Here is a 17724-nt window from a genome sequence, read left to right as displayed (position 1 = left end):
CTGGAGACAGAAAATCTGCATGAACTTAATTATATTGACAGTAGGTAGTCACTTCATTTCTCTGGGCTTAAGTTTCCTTATTTGTAAGATAACAAAATCATACAGAATACTTCAAATTTAAAATTATACTATCAGTCATCATCTCTACACAACAGGCTCTGGAGTAAAAATACCTAAATTTAAACTGCAGATACACCATTCTTCAGGTTGTAAAACTTGGGCAAGTGATTTCACTTCTTAGAGCCTTTTCCTTATCAGTTCTACGCGGGCTTCTCCGTAACACTGTTGAAACGTTAAATGAGACATATGGTACACTCTCACGGCTAACAGCTATTCCTGTTTTCCTGTTACATTACTGGAAGCCTCCAGGCCCAACGGAATTTTACAGCTGTTGAACAGATACAAGGAAACTGAAAGAGCACAGGGTTAAAGATTTCCGACAAACTTCATGCCTGGAACTGAACTGTCTAAAGTGTTGAAAGAGTGAAATAGTCAAGTTTTAAATTTTCATCAGTGAGAAAAATAGTTACCATTTCTTGAGTGTCTGCTATGTACCACGCACTGCTAAGAATTATATATGCATTATCTAATTTAATCCTCACAACAACGCTATGAGGTTAGTACTATTAGTCACCTCATTTTTACGAATGAGGAAACTAAGAAGTTAAATAACTTGCCGAGGTCACAAAGGCAAAGTTGGGACTCAGCATTTGTTTTTAGCACTGTTATACTGCATCTCATTTAAAACAAACAAAACAAGAACAAATCAATCACTGTGTCATAAATTCAGGGGTTCTAGAATGTATAGCATGTAGACCTTATACACTGTGTTTCCTGCTTAGTAGTAAAACTACTATACATTTCCTTTCTCTTCCTAGATCTAAACCTGGTAATTTAAAAGGCAGAGAAATTCTGAAATTACATTCTGTGATGTCTGAGTTTTCCAAGACATTTAAGGAAGCAGGATCTCATATATACTTACACACTATCCTTAAAGCAAAAATTAAAAACCAGAAAAAAAAACTTTTATAAGTACATCAGAGTCCACTTCTGAGCTTGTTTTGTCAAGTAAAGTTACCTTATTTAACATTTACAAGTTATAAACTCAATATTATTTTGGCTAAACTGGTAGATAAAACTAGAGTTGATCACTGCAAACCTACGCTCAAACTACATAGCCAGGTTCCAATTTGTTGCACGCTTACACATAGACTGAACAACTAGAAAAACTCATTAATTGCTCTATAAATGAGTGGTCACCCCTCCAGAACAGACTCTGAGCCTGTAGGTATTTCAACCACTCATCAGTGATTATATCTCAGAGTTCAGCACAATGACCTTAGTTCTGTTTCTGGACTCACCAGTACTCTGTCTCCAATTTTGAGCTCTCTTTCTCCTTTCTTGATTGAGCCAGCCTCTGAAAGGTTGGAGACAGATTCACTGGCAGTTTTTGTAAGGTTGCTGATCTGAGATGTAGCTGCAGCTTCCTTTGCTGTTGGCTGGGATGATTTATGGGGAATATTTGAGGGGGTGGCTGGGGTGGAGGACACCATGCTGGCTGCAGAAGTGGACAAAGGCGAAGTCGCTCTGGAAGCATGAGTCGTCTGCAGGCCATTAGCTTCATCTTCTGCCTGCACCTTCCTCGTCAACTTTGAAGGTCGAGTGAATATGCCCTTTAAAGGCTCACACTGGAAATATCGAACTCCTGCCACTGAACCATCATTCTTGCCTATAGGTTCATCTAAAACAATCCCAGCCCACTGTCCTGGTGCAAACTGAGTTTCTCCCAGGAATTGGATAAATCCAGGCTTATTTCCGTTCACCCAAACTCGCTCCCCAACTCGAAAGTCATCCACAAACTCCTCTTGTGTCTCAGAGGATGGAGTGCTTGATGTTTTTTCACTGGATATTATTTTTTCTACTGGAGCTGCAACTGAAAACAGAAGAAAGGATCATAAAAGACTCAATTTCATATTTAAGCAGACAACACCTAACTTAAAGGAAAATAAAGTAGAGAAAGCCAAAAACAACAGGAGTAGCAAAAAGTCATCTAGAGGTGTTCTGTTTTTCTTTCTTCTCTTTTTTTTTTAGCAAGGAGGCAAAAAGTATTTGATCCATCATTACCATTTTCAACGCTGTTGAAACTCCACGAGCTAGTGAGATTAACCCTTATTTGCAATTAAGATTGGAAGAAGTCAAAACAAGAAAAAAACTAGTCCTTTTCTCAGAGTTCATAATATAGGTCTGATTTCATTCTTTACTCCACCTCCCACCCTGCACATCATGAGCAAATACCCATTCAGATCCACTGAGATGGGCTCTATTCCCACATTTGAGTGGTCAATTAAAGCTGACGAGACTAGGACCACTCAACCACAGAGTCACAATTAGATCTGATGGAGGAGGGGATTCAGTGCCGCAGTCCCTACCATCGTTATCCCAAGACTACCAAATAAACTCTATTGCTTCGCTAGCAGAGATGGAAATCACAGCAAGGAAAAAAAGATAGCATCTGGTCAAACTCTTTGAGGCAAGACAACTTTGTGTAATCTCTACCCTACGGTAAACACAGAGTTAAATTTTGCCAGAAATGTGACATTCACAGTGGAAATGCATTCACCCAGCAAGCACTTATTAAACATTTAGTGTGAATTAGCAAAGAAAGCCCACATTCTTAGTCACTCTACCATTTACTAGGCATATCGTGATCTTAGGATGTTACACAACCTCTCTGAGTATAATTCCTTCATCTGTAAGGGGAAAGTAATATCTATCTTGAGGGTTTTTTAAATGAGGAGTAAATGAGATAGTGTATTTATTTATGCTGCACATGTTTTCTGAGCTCCTACCCCTCAGGGACTAGTCCCAGGCATTGTTCTTTGCTGGGGACAAAGCAGGACAACACCATCTGTACCCTCATAGAGCTCAGAGTCTAAAGGTGGGGAGACAGACAGTCAAGAGACAGACCAGGTAATTTCAGGGGTTCTAAGTGCCGTGGAAGAGACAGTGCCTTTGGGCAGAGCAGTCAGGGAAGGCCTCTTGGAGGAGGTGACACTGCTCTGGTCTGAGGTCTGATCAACAAAGCCAATCATGTAAAGATTGGGAAGCAGAGTGATCTGGCCAGCCTAGAGCAGGTGCTGTACATCTCTTTACCCTAAACAGAAAGGGAGACTGTGGAGTTTCCACATGTGAAGGTTTTTTGTTTCGTTTTTAGAAGAGAGTAAATACTCTCAGAACAGATAATAAACTGCCAAGGACAGGGGCCAGCCCAGTTGGGTTTTTTTTTTTCTTTGTGAGGAGGACTAGCCCTGAGCTAACATCCAATGTCAATCCTCCCTTTTTTTACTTGAGGAAGATTGGCCCTGGGCTAACATCCGTGCCCACCTTCTTCTACTTTATATGGGACGCTGCCACAGCACGGCTTAACAAGCGGTGCATTGGTGCATGCCTGGGATCCAAACCTGCGAACCCCAGGCTGCCGAAGCGGAGCGTGCACACTTAACCGCTTGCACCACTGGGCCGGCCCCCGGGTTGGTTTTTTAGAGTCTGTTCTAACTGTACATCAACAATTCTTCTTCACAGGATGCTCTAAGCATGAATTTCTGAAAATCAATCTTTATAAAAATGCCTCAAATTCTTTGAAAATTATTTCCTTTTAAGCATGTAAGTTTTAGTATTAATAAGCTGCTTTACTCTTTAAAAACATCTAGTGTGTACCAAGTACTGTTGGGAAAGAGATGGAGAATGGAAGACGAATAGGTTGCTGAAGATAATGAAGGCCCTGGGTTCATCTATAAAACGGGGAACGTTTCCCTCATGAGCCAGACTTGAGCCATTGTACTGCCTGCTCCCTTGATGCCAATGGCTAACTTGGGGTCAATTAGTGTCAATAAATTTTTTTAAGCCAGACTAGTCTTTTGTTCTCTACATATCCCTAAACCCCAAGGAGAAAGGTCCTGATGAGTTCAGGAAAGCACCTGGGGAAAAAAAGGAAAGAAATACCTTAACACTGTAAGGATCAAACATTGAAGTTATTTAACTTGAGAATTATTTGAGCATCTTACACTAAATCAACTAAGTTTAATAAAAAAAGATAACCACAAAAATAGTAAACACTTCTTAACAGTTCTAAACGTAAAAAGTTATGTCTTTTAATTAAAACTTTTCCAAATATTTTCAAGACTATGAAGTTTTTTTAAGATGGTCTGTTTAAAGTTTTCAGTTTAAAGTCTTCATATAGGATTATAATTTATTTGCTATTAACGAAAAACACAAAGTGTTACCAGCAGCAGGTGTCTTCAAGGCTGTGCTCCCGGGCTTAAGGATCTTGGTAGGGGCCTTAAGCCCACTTGGTTTCAGCAAACTCATTGTCTCAGGATGTCAGAGCTATTTCCTTTGCCTGTTGCCACTATCTTTCCCCAACCATTGATACAACTGTGGGTGCTTCTATGGTGAAGTCAGTCTCTGGGTTAAATCTGCAAAGAGAAAAATATAAAAAAGAGTTTAGAATCTACAAGAAAAAGAAAGTAGAAACAACAGTTATTATTAAACCAGCTTTCAGAGTCCCAATTTTTCCTTATATATGATAGTAAACCATCTCCACATTGAACCTAGGTACTTAGAAAACTCTAGATATTAAAAACATGAAGATGCTGCCAAAATGGACTTAAAAGCAATTTACTATTCTAAAGACAAGTAGCTAAGGCTTGCAATATATTCAGTTTCCTTTACAGTATCTAATAATACCAGCTCTGTACAGTGCCTAAAAACCACACAATCCATAGAAGAGGGTTCAGGAAAAATGTGCACCTAATTTAATGGGAGGAGGAGAAGGGAGTTTTCAGTTTTTACTTCATACACTTCTATATTGCTTAAATTTTATGACCACAAGCCTATATTAACATTTTTTTTTAAATCCACAGAATTCTGCAAGACTCAATATAAAACCATGTATATGTTAAACTAGAGAAGGGCTCAAACTCTGTAAGAAAAAGCCATATCTGGGAAGTACTGCAAGAAAATTATCTTTGTTCTGTCTACAGAAACACAATAAACTTCTGATTTACTCAAGATCAGGTATGAATCTATAACCTTTGGGCTCAGGCAAAACAGTATCTCATCATATTCTTTTTAAGAGAGGAGGAAGACCTTGGAATTTTAGGATATGGGAAAATATTTCTAGACATAATACCTAAAAACAGAACAATTCAATCAAAGAGAAAAATGCTGCTATTTACTGACTCTCTCAAATGACCGCATTTTGCATTTTTTTTCGCTAGTAGAGCCTGGATGATGAAGCACAGACCTCACTCCCTCACCCTCTCTTACGAGCAATGCCAAGCATCAGCAAACAATCTGGCCAGGACTGACAGAGGAGCCTGCTATGGTCCCTGTAGTGGGTTGATCAGTGGCCTCCCCAAAAGATATATCCACCTGGAACCTGTGAATGTGCCCTTATTTGGAAGAAGAATCTTTGCAGATGTAAATCAGTTAAGGATCTTGAGATGAGATCATCCTGGATTACCTGGGTGGGCCCTAAATCCAGTGACAAGTGTCCTTATTAGAAGAGGAGAACACACAGAGGAGAGGCCATGTCAAGATGGAGGCAGAGGCTGCAGTGATGTGTCTAAAGCCGAGGATGGCCAGCAGCCACTAAAAGCTAGGAGAGAAGCATGAGATGGATTCTCTCTCAGAGCTCCAGAAACAACCAATCCCATTGGCATCTTGATTTTGGACCTCTGGCCTCCAGAACTGTGAGAGAACAAATTTCTGTTGTTTTAAGCCACCCAGTTCGTGATAATTTGTCACAGCAGCCCTAGGAAATGAATACAGCCATGTAAGTTTTTCTATTTAAAGATAATAAGACTGAATGGAAATCAAACCAAGACAGCTGTCTCATTAAATCTCACTCTGCAGACTTCCCATGCTTCTTAAGAGGGTCCAAGCACCTTTTAAACAAGGTGCTTAAAAAAATGTCAAAGGTAGGGCCGGCCCCGTGGCTTAGCGGTTAAGTGCGTGCGCTCCGCTGCTGGCGGCCCGGGTTCGGATCCCAGGCGCGCACCGACTCACTGCTTCTCCCACCATGCTGAGGCCGCGTCCCACATACAGCAACTGGAAGGATGTGCAGCTATGACATACAACTATCTACTGGGGCTTTGGGGGGAAAATAAACAAATAAAAAATGTCAGAGGTAAATTGTGTGGTTTAGCGGAAGATTCTGATTAACAGAGAAAGAACTGCTGATTACTTGAAGACAGTGGTTGCCAATCCTGACTATTAATATACTCCTTACTGTCACCACCATCATTATCACTACCATGATGGTGGCAGTGGATATCGGAGTCTGTGTGCCAGCTCAGGTGGTTCTGATCCAGAGTCAGCTTTGAAACCACTTGCTTTACTGTCAGACCCTCACCATATATACCCTGTAAATTGCAAGCAAAATCACTTGCTCGTTACTGTCTTAAAGAGATAGAAGGGATTGGATTGGCTGAGCCCCTCTAGATTCAGCTGAGAAAGGCTATTTACATGTCCAAAAATTTTGAGGATGGGGATACGCTAAGTGCAGAAATTACTGTGGCGCCTTGTAACGTCTTGCCTACTCTTCACCCCGGTCCAACATCATAAGGTGACAAGGGTCAGGTAGGTAAGAAGGGAACAGACACAGGAGGCACGATAGTCCTAGAAAAGCTATTAGGGTGGCAAGAACAGAGGACGAAGTAGTCCCTAAAAAATTTCACTCAGGCAAAACAGTGAATTCTTGGGCTCAGGTCAAGCACTCCTCCCTAAAGAGAAATTTTGAAAACTACCACAATAAGCAACTAGGCAAGCCTCAGCCAGTTTCAAACCTTGCAGCTCAACAGCATAAGCTCACAAAAATCCGACCATCTAAAAAGCCTCAGCCTAAAAACAGAGGCAAGTGGTTATTAGGAACATAAGAATGGTCATAAACTCAAAATCTATGACTTCTGTTGTCTAATCTTCATGCCTCTGGCTCTCGGTCCATCTCAGTTACTTGAATCCCAAAGCAGGGAACTATGACCAAGATTAATGAAGGAGAAAAGTCTAGTCTGTCTCAATAAAAGAATTAGGAGAAATAACACATTAGTTTTTTAGATCTTCCAATTTAAGATTCTTCTTCATGCATTATTAATGAATGGCATTGCAGGCTTGCTCTAAAAAATCAATTCACTGAGAAACTAAAGATCCAAGTCTTGGTCATGGTTACCCACAAAGTGTAATGACCAAGAAGCAACATTTCTGCATCATGTTTCAAGGTCAGTGAACGTCACGTTGAAACTAATCAATTCCAAAACACATGCAAAGGAAAAAAAGATGTTCTTGCCTCACTGAGTATATTTGAGTTTTTGATGCTTGTGCTCACTGAATCAGGAGTTTTGGACCTAAAATAAGACAAACTACCCTTCTTCCCCACTCTCTCAAAATGTAAGGACCATAACACACAGAATGTTATAATTTAGAAATAATTTTTATGCATATTATTATCCCACTTGAGCCTTTTAATACTATGGATTAGCTACTATTAATATTTGTTCTAAAGTCAAGGAACACATCAGAAATTAACACATTTGTTAATGACCTGCCACCTAAGGTCATCTAGCTAAGAAGCAGAGATGTGAACACAAACGTGATTCCACAGACCAAGTTCTTTCCACTAAATCTAACATTCAAACTTGGGAGAGACCACACACCACGATTAAAAACATTAGAGGACGGCCCAGTGGTGTAGTGGTTGAGTGTGTGTGCTCCGCTTCGGCAGCCCGAGGTTCCCGGGTTCAGATCCTGGGTCCAGACCTACACACCGCTCATCAAGCCAGGCTGTGGCGGCATCCCATATACAAAATAGAGGAAGACTGCCACAGATGTTAACTCAGGGCCAGTCTTCCTCACCACAACAAAACAAAACAAAAAAACATTAGTACTAGTATTTCTAAAAGGAACTACATATGTACAGCACCAAGAGCTCACAAAGCACAAATAGAAAAGTGCCTTATTTGAGTCTCAAAATAACTGCGAAGGTAGGTGAACGATTATCATCACGCCCAAACATGGACAAAGAGAAAGAAGATCTGAGAGGTTAAGTGTCTTTCCCAAGGTCACTCAGTTTAAGAAGCAGTGGCAATTTTGGGACCCAGTGCTTTGCCTAATAGTGTAGCTCTCTGAAAGAAACCTTCCCACAAGATGGTCATCCATTCATTCAACAAATATTTCCTAAGAAACTACTATGTAAAAGACACTCGTCCGTTTTCTTATTGGCCGATGGGGAAACAGGAGGGGAGAACCCTCTGGGAGGCTGAGAGAGTGTTGAACACACAAAATATTTGTCTTTGAGCAAAGAACCAGGAGCTTCTTAGGAAAACGCAGTAGGAATGCCAAGCAGCCCAAAGCACATGTGAGGTTTAGTGGTCATGAATTTAAAGTGAAACCACTCTCCTCTTATTTTTTCTCTGATAAAATGCTTCTGCTCAAGGTATAAGAAAGGTGGGTAGCAAAGTTCAACCATAATCAAAATTTTGCCAATTAAATTAAAATGGACGGGAAAAGCGGGGGAGCTGATGGTGATTTTAAAGGAGTAGTTACATGGGCTAGGGAATCTGAAATGGGTAAGAGGGAAGGGAAGACAGGGTAGGTCTGATAGTGAAAAAGCGACGAAGTCAAGGGATGAGAGGTCTCAACAGGATGAAGGACTGTTACAGTGAGGACACTGGATACTCAAAAGTGCATACAAATCTCCCGGATCTTGTTCAACTGCAGATTCTGACTCAATAGGTCTGGGATGGGGCTCAGATTCTGCTTTCTAACACTCCCAGGTTAGGCATTAATGCTGCCATTTTAAGGACACCTCTCCCCTTTGAGCAGCAAGGGGTCGATGGATAAGAGGTGGTGGTTAGAATGAGAAGCTTGAAGGCTCTGACTATGAGGATGGAACTCGGAGGCCTGACTGAAGGGATCATTGGCAGGACCGTGGGAATCTACAAACAAAGGGAGTGGAGGAAGAGATGTTGATGGCCAGAAGGAAGCCGAAGTTAAAAGGAATGAAGGAAAGAGACTGAGGTCAGTGGTGTCAGCCACAGGAGAGATGCCAGGTGGTAGAGCTTCAAAGGAGCTGGCATTTTTGAAGGCCTGAGCAGTAGTTTAAAGCATCAAACACGGGCCGGCCCCATGGCTTAGCAGTTAAGTGCGCGCACTCTGCTACTGGCGGCCCGGGGCGGATCCCGGGCGCGCAGCGACACGCCGCTTGTTCAGCCGTGCTGAGGCCGCGTCCCACGTACAGCGACTGGAAGGATGTGCAGCTATGGCATACAACTGGGGTTATATACAACATATCTACTGGGGCTTTGGGGGAATAAATAAATAAATAAATAAAATTATAAAAAAAAAAAGCATCAAACAACGTGGTCCATTCCATACTCTCCTGGCCTTGAGGTAGAACCTTGAGAGGGTTGCAGGAGAAACGGTGTCTTCAGGGGCCAGCCAAGTTCTAGATAAGGCAAGGAGGGAAGGAGAATCCTTAGAGAAGAGGTTGGTGATATAGAGAGAAGACTGATAATCACAAACTTGAATTACAGAAGGCAGAGTTAAAGAGTTTGGGAACGAAAGGAGGAGTAAAGAACTGGGCTCAGTTAGCAGATGAAACCAGCAGTACAGGGATGAATGGTTAAGTATAAAATTATCTGTCCTATACTGTAATTAAGAGGTGTATACTAAAAAAAGGTGAATTTACGAAGAAAGCAACCTAAACATAATGAACCTAAAATCTAACAGGAAATAATGCTGTTTTGTAATAATCAGTTATAAAAACAACACTGAAATCCAACATAATGGTACTGGTCAATTTCTTGAGTTGGGCAGAATGTTCAATTTCTTAAGTCGGGTGGGGCGTACACAGGTATTTGTTTCATTGTTCGTTATCTGCATACAAACCTCCTGGGGATCTTGTTAAACTGCAGATTCTTATATACATATACACACATCCACACATTTCATATGTATAAATTAAAATTCTTTAACATGAAAACACACCAAAATGAAAGTGATATGTATTGCCAAACTAAAAAGAAGTATAACCCAAGAAGTCTAGAAAAAGGGAGTTAAAAAGAAAATACTTATTTTACTGACACTGAAAAAAGGTTCTCTGGAAAAGAAATATAGCCTATGGAGTAGGTACATTCCTATTATTGAAAAAGGATGAGTCAAGTTTGCAAAGCTGGATGAAAATCGGCATTAAGGACATTCGAGACAAAGCTCCAAAATTCTATGCTCAGATTATGGTTTGGGTTTCCAAGAGTGACCAAAGGGAAGAGTGTCTTTTGGCATTTCTTTCATTATAAATACACAAAGTTATATTTTATAAACTAAAATCTCTAAATTTGTTGGTATGATTCAGGAGTCTAATCTCTGAGTAAATAGGTAAAAAAAAAAAATGAGTTTCTGAGCTTATAAAGCTGAGGGTAAGATCTCTAAGATAGGACTGACACAGAGATACACCATCCTGCCAACCCTGACTTTCGTTACTATAATACAGCGGTTCTCAAAGTGTGGTCCATGCACTCCTGAGACCCTTTCAGGGAGTCAAAACTATTTTCATAATATTACTAAGATGTTATTTGCCTTTTTCTGCTATGTTGACATTTACTCTGATGGTACAAAGGCAACAGTAGGTAAAAACTGTAGGTGCTGTATCAAGGGAATGGAACATTGTATTTTTTGCCACCAGTACTTGCAGGAAAAAAAAAAAGGCCACTTTCATATAATATGATGAAGCAGAAAAACAAATAATTTTATTAAACTTCAACCTGTGAATACACGCCTGTTGAATACTCCATGCAACAAAATGAGACGCACACGTGAAGCACTTCTATACACCACTGTACCAGGACTGTCTCAAAGAAAAGCACATGTGTAACTGAGGAGCAGGCTCAACTATCCATTTTGTTCATGGAACACCACTTTTTACTTGAAAAAATGACTAACTATGGTTCCTTAGACTTGGGTATCCAGCAGACCTTTTCCTGAAAATGAACTAGGTAAGCCTGTCGCTTCAAGGAAACAACTATTTGCTGACAATGATAAAATCTAAGCTTTCAAGAGAAAATCAGAAATTTGGAAATCACATCCTCCACAGTGAGTTTGACAGCTTCTCAATACTAAAGACTATTCTGATGAGATCACTGATATTAACAAAAGTAATTTTTTGATATTGTATAATGAAATGTGCCAATATTTGGAAGATATTAACTCAGTGAATCAATATTTTCCAACCAACGATGCTTAATGTTACAAAATCATTCATGGGTAAAGGATTCATTCAAAGCACAAATTAGAACAATGGATTTTTATGTAACGATAAAAGTTTATTCATACAGTTTCAGATTCCACCTTTAAGAAACAACAACCTATCAAGTCTTTGAAGTAGTATCAAAGAAGAAAATCCATAATTATCTGAAAATGCCCTTAAAATACTTTTTTCCTTTCCTTTTCTATGCTTCTATGTGAGGCCAATTTTATTCACGTACTTCAACCAAAACAACGTATCACTCCAGATTAAATGCAGAAGCACCTGTCTTCTACTAAAGCCAGATATTACAGATTTGCAAAAATGTAAAACAATGCCATCTTCTCATTAAATTTTTTATTTTAGAAAATAGTTATTCTTCATTAAAAATGTATGTAACATGTAATGGGTTTATTATAATTTCTGATGAATTAATAAATATTTTCTAACATGGTAAATATCAATAGATAAAACCTACATAAACAAAAGCTCTTTGGAGACCTCAATAATTTTTAAGACTGTAAAGGGGTCCTGAGGAAAAAAGTTTGAGAACTGCTACTATATTAATTTTTCTTTACATTTTGAGTCACAAAGGTTTAAAAACCCCCATTTCAGGGGCTGGCCCGGTGACACAAGCGGTTAAGTGCATGCGCTCCGCTTCGGTGGCCCAGGTTCGCAGGCCCGGATCCCAGACGCACACCGACGCACTTCTTGTCAAGCCATGCTGTGGCGGCATCCCATATAAAGTAGAGGAAGATGAGCACGGATGTTAGCCCAGGGCCAGTCTTCCTCAGCAAAAAAAAAAAAAAAAAAGAGAGAGAGGAGACTTGGCAACGGATGTTAGCTCAGGGCTGATCTTCCTCACAAAAAAATAAAAATAAAAAAAATAAAACCCCCGTTTCATAAGGGCTTCTAGAAGCATGTACCTCTAGTTCAGATATTTATAGATCTAGATGCCAAGTTTTAGCAAGCACAGTATTTACTACTGTATTACCATTGTTACAGCATCGTGCTAGGGGTTGAGTGATATAAAAAGCCTGAATTTACAATCTATGGGAAGACCATTGGTCTGTACATAAGGCAACAAGAACACAATTATGCATTAACACTGGGGTATTTATACACGTAAAACAGGCATTTCTCTGAGGCAGTTATCAGATGGACTGGTGCTCTAATCAGGGGTTCTCAAAACGTGCAGCAGCAGCAGCATCACCTGGGAACTTGTTAGAAATGCAAATTAGCAGGGACCCTCCCCAAACCTACTGAAACAAAATCTAGGGGTGGGCCCAGCCATCTGTATTTAAGCCCTTCTGGCGATTCTGATGCTGAAGTCTGAGAACCACTGCTAAATGACTGATAAGAAAAGTTACCTGGGTTCATTTTCTCAATTACATGCACGTGAATCATCCACAAGACCGATTTCCCAACTACCACTACAGAAGCCTTGGCACTTTCACCCCTCTATGCTTTTGTTTCAGGTTGTTCACTCGGCCTTGAATGCCCTTTCCAAGTCTCGTTATCTTCACCTGCTGAAACCTTACTCAAGGGCAAATTCAGGCATCCATGCATCCGTCCCACAAAACCTTCTCCAAACCTCACCAATGAAAACGTGTCCATCCCTCAATTTCCCACGTGATTGAGTCTGTACCTCTTTCCTGGCACCTCGCACACTGTGCTGTGTGTAGTCTATAGATCCCATCAGACTATAAATGCGCGGAGGGGAGAAACTGTCTTTCAGTTATCGTTTTATTCCCCACAGTACTTTATAAACAATGCGCACGAAATAAAATGAAGAGAAAAACAGTCTCAATTGTTTAAATGACTCTACAAACCAGTTGGGGTGTATCTAGTATTTTAAAAAGTTATATACTTGGTGCTTGCTACAGGTGACAGAAAAACATACGACACAGACCTAAGCTCGAGGAATTTATAATGTAGCTGGGGAGGGAAGACCCACATCTATGAAAAATAACTGAGAATACGACACAACTTATGAGAAATACCCGGAAGTGTTTGGGAAGATGGGAGGATGGAGTGGACTCGGGCAGAAAGAAAAGGCTTCGAGGGGAAGGCAGGATTCGAGTCGGGGCTCAGCGAAAAGTAACAGCGTTGTGCAGATATTGGCAGTCAGGATTTCTAAAAAGGCAGAGAGAAAAGATTTCAGAGGAGATGAAGAGGGAAAGGTATAAAGCATGTGAAGAAGACAATGAGAAGCTCAATTTGGCTAACATCAGAAGATTCTTGTAAGATATCAAGTTAGAAAAGTAGATTGAGGGCTGGCCCCCCAGCTTAGCGGTTAAGTGCGCGCGCTCCGCTGCTGGCGGCCCGGGTTCGATCCCGGGCGCGCACCGACGCACTGCTTCTCCGGCCATGCTGAAGCCACGTCCCACATACAGCAACTAGAAGGATGTGCAACTATGACATACAACTATCTACTGGGGCTTTGGGGGGAAAAAGAAATCAATAAATAAAAAAAATTTAAAAAAAAAAGAGGAGGATTAGCACAGATGTTACCTCAGGGCTGGTCTTCCTCACAAAAAATAAAATAAAATAATTTTATTTAAAAAAAAAAAAAAAAAGAAAGAAAAGTAGATTGAAAGGAGACTTTAAAGAACCTTAGAGCTCAATCTAAGAAATTTGCTGTGATCAGTTTTTACTTGTCTTACACTTCAAATGAAGAGCCTCTTTTACTTCAAAATTCTTTTTTTTTTTTTTTTTTTGCTGAGGAAGATTCACCCTGAGCTAACATCTGCTGCCAATCTTCCTCTTTTTATATGTGAGCTGCCAACACAGCATGGCCACTGACAAACAGTGATGTAGGTCCATGCCTAGGAACCAAACCCAGGCCGCTGTACTTCAAAATTTTATGGCTACAAAATGAAAGATGTCTAGAGTTTTTCCTTACACCCATATTTATTTTCTTTGTTCATTTCCATTATCTTAACCTAACCACCATTATCAAGCAAAGATTTAAAACAAGGGTTGGCAGCCTTTTTTCTTATGGCATCCAAGTCTTCACTCCTTCCAACCATGGGTACAGGTAACAGTACCCATGGGGGCTGCAGGGCAGGCCTTAAATTTCAGGGAAGAAGAGCCATGAGCATCAAAAGTTGATGATTAAACTGTAAATACAAAGGAAGGTTCTCATTTAAAACCCTTCGGATAACACCTTAGCAAGGATAAATTTGGAGAGCTCTAAAGATTAGATACCACTGAACACAAACGACAAATTCCAGACTTTTCTCCTACTCTGAACATAGCAGGAGGGGAGGGGGACCAGATTTTCCACAACCTACTCTGTCTTAATAACTTTTGGTCTCTTATCATAAACTGCTCACCTCAGTCTGTAAGTTAGGCTGAAAGCTAAATATTCTAGATCTACACTGTCCAATAAGGTAGCCACTAAGCCACACGCACTGTTTAAACTTAAATTCTTTTAAAATGAAATAAAATTAAAAATTCAGTTCTTCAGTCACACCAGCCACATTTCAAGCACTCAACAGCCAAAGTGCAACATGTAAAACAATTTCAACCATCGCAGAAAGTTCTATTGGACAGCACTGTTCTAGAACCTCCTCCATCCAGGGATGATGTACTTGCCAAATGAACAGCATCCCTCAAAGTGATCACCACCTGAGGTGTAAGTTTATTTAAATAATACTGCTTTGGTCGAAATTTTTTGTTGTTGTTGTGAGAAAGATCAGCCCTGAGCTAACATCCATGCCAATCCTCCTCTTTTTGCTGAGGAAGGCTGGCCCTGCGCTAACATCCTGGCCGATCTTCCTCCACTTTATATGGGACGCCGCCACAGCATGGCCTGACAAGCGGTGCATCGGTGCGCGCCTGGGATCCCAACCCGGACCGCCAGCAGCGGAGCGTCGCACTTAACCACCACGCCACGCGGCTGGCCCCGGTCCAACTATTTTTTAACTCCTCTTTTAGAAATGACTTCAGAGGCAGTTCATAAATTGCACTTCATTGGTGACCCAAGGTTGTAGTAACGATCTCAATCTCTCAATGCTCTTCATTAGACTTGGCTCTAAAATACTACTGGCTGTTTCCAAAATTTGAATCAAAAAAACCTCAAAAATATCATGATATACAACTACTGAAATAGCAAAAATGTATCCAAGGCACACAGGGTAATTCTAAGAGTTCCAAAAATTATACAGCTGTATCACTGTAATAAATGAACAATACCTCCCTAGATGAAAGAACTTAAGATCTGGTTTTTTTTTTTTTTTAAGATTTTATTTATTTATTTTTCCCCCAAAGCCCCAGTAGATAGTTGTATGTCATAGTTGCACATCCCTCCAGTTGCTGTATGTGGGACGCGGCCTCAGCATGGCCGGAGAAGCGGCGCATCAGTGCGCACCCGGGATCCAAACCCAGGCCGCCAGCAGCAGAGTGTGCACCCAACCGCTAAGCCACGGGGCCGGCCCTGGTGTATTTTTTTTTTAAAGTCAGTCACATTACTTTTTTTTTTTTTTAATAATTTTATTTACTTATTTTTTTCCCCCAAAGCCCCAGTAGACAGCTGCATGTCATAGCTGCACATCCTTCCAGCCGCTGCACGTGGGACACGGCCCCAGCATGGCCGGAGAAGCGGCGCGTCGGTGCGCGCCCGGGGTCCGAACCCGGGCCACCAGCAGCGGAGCGCGCGCACCCAACCGCCAAGCCACAGGGCCGGCCCAGTCACATTACTTTATAATCTTACTTTCCAAACTATAAAATTGCAACATATACTATACACTAACCCCCAGAATCCTATATTTACACCACTGACTGATGCCATAGTTCTAATATTTTTTTAAGCCAAGAACCATTTGTAAAATGTTCTGAACAGTCAAAAATAGCTATTATTTTGCTTGTACATTCTCAAATGGGAGAAGCAGGGAGAGTGATCTACTTCCAAGCACCAACTACGTACCAGGAAGAAGGGCTCCAGGCATAGATGGCTCAGTGGCACATCCTTTCTGACACTCTTCCTTCTCATTAAAAGTTTTACGTTTCTGCCTAAAAACAGGAAGCTTTGTTGCTAAACATCAACACTGGAGGAACAGTTTTTTGTTTTTTTTTTCTATGTAACCTACAGGTTTAAGAGACAAAAAAGCCAGGCCTGAAATAAGCAAAAATTTTGAACTAGATTAATATCTTCGTTTGTGATTTAACTCTGAGATCCGATCTAAAGAACAAATTTAAAAGGGCAAGATATTTATTTCAAGGAAACAAATAACCTGAGAAGACCTACTCTCTTTGGTATTTCCTAAACAGAAGTGTGCTTTATATGTCTTGAGAATGTCAGCTTTACTCAAAGTTAGGATTCCAGAAAGTAGAACTATTCTCCTTCCACTTAACAAAAAGACGTATTCTATCCTCTAGGAAGTCAAGGTTCGGTACGTATTTGTCTAGTGTGTTAGATACTGGAAAACACTAGCATCTGGGGAGGCTTCAAGTAATTAGAACAATGCCAGTACATAGTAAGCACCACAAATATTAGCTGTTTATTTCTAAGAATCCAAGTGCCTCACTTTCCCCTCTCAGATATAACTTTTCTCACACATTATTTGAACAGGAAATTACATAAAAATCAGTCTTCCATTCTAAACAAACAAATTTTCTGAGGTTGGGGATACAGTTCAAGATTAGAGCCTTCTAAAAACATAGAACATATGCTTACTACAGTTACTCCTAAGCAATCCCCTAGAATATGCCTCATAAAGGTCAGAATATTGAAAACATTCAGATAAAGAAAAAATTTACTTATAGTAAAAAACAATGGGTTAGTTACCAGGACCTTGAAGAAAAAAAAAAAGCATGACTCAAGTAACGAATCCCAAGATAGGAGATGAAGCCAATGCCATTTAACACTTGAAGCAAAGCATGGAGAGCAGTCACTGTTGCAGCTGCCCCAGGAAACTACCAGTGTCATTTCAAGGTGCCTCAGGGATCGCTCCCCATCTGCTAACACCCACTACCATTCAGACCCCATCTCCATACCCCTTCCATGAAAGAGATCTTGCAAAGGGAATAGGAATTCAAATGTTAAAGATTCAGTTCTATTCTCCCTGTCGAAGAATATATGAAAGCACAGTTCTGTTTCTGAAAGCAAAGAAATGTTTTTAATAATGAAAACTGATCTAAAACAGTTAAACATTGTCCCCGTAGCTAAAATTAGCTTTAAATCGGTAATTTCAAGTTTCTACAACCTATGTGTACAGGATGGTTCGTTTCTAAAAAGCTGTCTTAAAGACATCCCAGTTAGGGCCGGCCCGGTGGCACAAGTGGTTAAGCGCTCGCGCTCCGCTGTGGCGGCCCGGGGTTCGCCGGTTCGGATGCCGGGCGCACACCGACGCACTGCTTGACAAGCCATGTTGTGGCAGCGTTCCATATAAAGTGGAGGAAGATGGGCATGGATGTTAGCCCAG

At 40.7% G+C, this 17724-nt stretch overlaps 1 protein-coding gene across 10 annotated transcripts in view; it reads right to left on the bottom strand.

Annotated features, from left to right (window-relative positions):
* CLIP1 (CAP-Gly domain containing linker protein 1) overlaps nucleotides 1-17724 on the bottom strand; it is a 124015-nt gene that overhangs the window by 86024 nt on the left and 20267 nt on the right. For 9 of the 10 annotated variants that reach the window (XM_058531331.1, XM_058531337.1, XM_058531334.1 and 6 more), the window contains 2 exons: nucleotides 4284-4475; nucleotides 1362-1933 (listed from right to left, as the gene is read on the bottom strand). In XM_058531331.1, the coding sequence (XP_058387314.1) occupies nucleotides 1362-1933; nucleotides 4284-4368 (657 nt within the window). In that variant the 5' untranslated portion in view covers nucleotides 4369-4475. Of the gene's footprint in view, nucleotides 1-1361; nucleotides 1934-4283; nucleotides 4476-5237; nucleotides 5281-17724 lie in introns of those variants that run through there. The other variant, XM_058531338.1, reaches the window with a different exon arrangement.

The sequence above is a fragment of the Diceros bicornis genome, chromosome 35 (genome assembly GCF_020826845.1).
Source record: "Diceros bicornis minor isolate mBicDic1 chromosome 35, mDicBic1.mat.cur, whole genome shotgun sequence".
NCBI lineage: Eukaryota > Metazoa > Chordata > Mammalia > Perissodactyla > Rhinocerotidae > Diceros > Diceros bicornis.
Note: the sequence above shows the minus strand (reverse complement) of the source record. Positions and strands in the feature narration are given on the sequence as shown.